This window comes from Hylaeus volcanicus, unplaced genomic scaffold, assembly GCF_026283585.1.
Source record: "Hylaeus volcanicus isolate JK05 unplaced genomic scaffold, UHH_iyHylVolc1.0_haploid 18941, whole genome shotgun sequence".
Lineage (NCBI taxonomy): Eukaryota > Metazoa > Arthropoda > Insecta > Hymenoptera > Colletidae > Hylaeus > Hylaeus volcanicus.
In genome coordinates, this window is record NW_026531510.1 from 1 (window position 1) to 3,226 (window position 3,226).

At 34.4% G+C, this 3,226-nt stretch overlaps 1 protein-coding gene across 1 annotated transcript; it reads left to right on the forward strand.

Annotated features, from left to right (window-relative positions):
* Positions 1-201: 201 nt before the first annotated feature.
* Positions 202-2,213, forward strand: LOC128882142 (odorant receptor 13a-like). The gene is made up of 5 exons (XM_054133711.1): positions 202-448; positions 738-838; positions 1,069-1,401; positions 1,675-1,950; positions 2,054-2,213. The coding sequence occupies exons 1-5, from the start codon at positions 232-234 to the stop codon at positions 2,114-2,116; spliced, it is 990 nt and encodes a 329-aa protein (XP_053989686.1). The 5' UTR covers positions 202-231; the 3' UTR covers positions 2,117-2,213.
* The last annotated feature ends 1,013 nt before the right edge of the window (positions 2,214-3,226 follow it).

Below are 3,226 nucleotides of genomic sequence, written 5' to 3' on the forward strand. Positions count from 1 at the left end.
TTTTTGCACGTATAGTCCTATAAAACATATTTATAATTTGGTCATCATGTGCCCTAATTATGTCCATAACATATATTTTATTCAACAAATTTTATATATATTATTTATATTATTTTTTATTACATTTCCTAAGTTTTTCCTAAGAAAAGTATCGTTCCTGAACTTAATGCATATTTTTTATTGTATTGTCCACAGGAATGTCTTTACGTCTCGGTCAACTTTTTAAGCTTGATGCTGCCTACCATCAAGCTACTTATTGTGCTTGCACATAAAAAGGATTTCTTCGAATTAATTCGATACATGCAAGAGAAATTCTTCCATGGGACTTACGACATTCAGGAGAAGACACTTATGAACTCATGCAAAGGCGTCTGTGCATTCTATATTTGCACCTTCACTTGGTGTACGCTATTGACGGTATTTAGCTACGTTGTAAGTCCCATCATAGGTAAGTTGATTAATTGATACCTGAAAATTAGAAGTGATTAGTCAATAACAATTATAGCATTATCTATAATATCTATTATAGCGACTCGAAATCGCATTTAAATCGTAATGCTTTATATCTTATATAAAACGTACTATTATTTATTCAAACGTGAATCAACAATTCTCTCGTGTAGTAAGTATTGCTGAGAATTCAGAAAATTTTTAATCATTGTACAAAGAAAGAGTACCTAACAAAAAAAGGAAACTGAGAAAACTACAAAAATGAACAATATGAATTTTAATTGCAGCTAATATTGAAAGAAACGGAACAGACAGATTACTTCCGTTTAGGATGTGGATGGATATATTCTACGTCACACCTTACTTTGAGATAACGTTTGTAGTGCAGGTATTGACAACCTTTGCCTGCTACAGAAAATGTTTTAACGAAAACTAAATTCTTTCTGATAGTATCCTATAAGGGGTTACAACACTATAAGAAGACGAAGCAATCGATCGTTCTTTTTTTTAATTTTTTGTTAAAGCGCAATTATTAATTTTAGAAACTCTATCGAGCCTACTTATCGATTATTTAATTAAAATTAAAATAATTAAATTTTGAACACTATTTCCCCGCAGTCTTTGAGCTTGTATCAAGTCGGCGTGTGCTATATGTGCTTCGACAACCTGTTATGCATCATGAATCTGCACACAGCTTGTCAATTTCGTATATTACAATACAGACTAAAAAATATACCGAATATTGTCATAGAAAAATGCGTTGAAAATTCGAAATCGCTCACACCAGATTCTGCAGACAAACATTATGCGACGTTTAGAAACTATGTTCAACAGCATCAATTACTTATTGCATATTGCGCCAAGTTCGAGAAAGTATTCAGTGTTTTTGCACTGGCACAAGTGCTGGTCTTCAGTTCGTTGATCTGCCTCGATGGATATCAAGTACTTATGGTCAGTACATAGCGTTTATGGCATATATTAGTTTTAGATGTTCACATACATAGTACAGAGTACAGTAGTACACCATTTCTCTGAACCCCAGCTATCGAAACGAAATTTTCGTAAATGTCTTATTTAGTGAACTTCTGCTGAACTCTTATCAGAGGACGTTAGGGACGTTTTTTGAAGATTTCCCCCACGAGAAAGAATAACATTCAGCATTTCTATCAAATAAATTTTCTGTTCGGAACTTGACTTTTAATTGCAATGCATTATGTTCTATAGGCAGATGTACCGATGTCAACTCGCATGATATTCATATTTCACACACTGGGATGCACATCACAGCTGTTCATGTTTACTTACAGCTGTGATTGTATAATGAAAGACAGTGAGAATGTTGCTACAGCAATGTACGCGACTACATGGTCCTACCTGCCGATGGACAATAACGGAAGAGCGTTACGAAAAGACTTGATACTTGCGATTTTGTATTCCGGAGTACCTTGCTGCCTGACAGCCCATAAATTCTTCCCTGTATCTCTAGAAACGTACACTGGGGTAATTTATATCATCTTCTTGCTGTTTCTTATATTGTTGCACCCAACTGTGATTTCCCTGTTCAACATTGGTATCGTTTAACCGTTCATTTTACTTCTTACAGGTAATGAGTACCGCAGTGTCATACTTCACACTATTGAAGCAGCGAACCTCAGAAACGACCTAAGTGTGTCCACGTGTTATCCAATCCGTACATGCATAGATTTCTGATTAAAATAATGTGAATTATTTACACTTGTTACATACATGAATAAAAGAATATTCAAAGGAACATATATTTGGTGCTATAGAATGTACGCTTGCTTTTTGGTACGTAATGTCAGATTTTCACTTTTGCGTATAGATAGTCTTTTATATACGTAGCGGCCCTACCTGACCGCAAGGCGGTCACGATGGTGGTCACTTATGGAAGCAGGAGAATGTTATTTCTATTTAGAGTTTGATCTTTTGAATATACTATTTTGAATATACTACATATACAGAGTGCCACATCTAAAATAGCCTACCTGAGTATCTCTTTCAAATATGATAGTACAACAAATATTTTTATAGCTTATATAATTCAAATTATATTTATTATACTTGCTGTATAAGATGATACACAGGAAATCTCCTTGATATTGAGCCTTGCAGCTCGGTTGAAATCCTGGAACTGCAACTGGAAATGTCTATATATTTCAAGTACTCTTAAGGACCTCCGTGCAACTAAATTATTGTAATTGAAATATCTTCTGCTTATAATAATTATATCTGCCGAATTAACTACATATATAAACACCGGTTTATTATGATCAATTAAACTTCATATCTTCAGGATCTTCACTCTCACTTCTTTATTTGATAAACGTCTAGCTATGCATTCTTCAACAATCGCAAAATATCCTGCAGATAGTAAAGGCAGCCCTTTACTAACGTTAAACTGCTTATTTCGCAAATCCATGTACGATAGTGAGTCATTAGTGGGCCTCACAGGAAACTAAAATGTTTCCTTGTTCATGCATAACTCATCGATTCTATGCATTTTCCCTAGGTTCGAAAGTAGCAATTTCGGTACCAGTATTTAATAACGGAGCATAAGTAGCTAAAAGAAAAAGTATACAATCTACGAACGATGTTACAAGATCAAAGGCCAGATGGTATTGATTTCTTCGAGTAAACTTCTACAATTCATGCGTATGATCTGTATAGAAGTTTCAAGTGGGAACTTTTATTTCGATTTTGTGCACAGTAAAGATGTTTCCATTGCTGCATTGTGCTACTATCCGAACATAACACT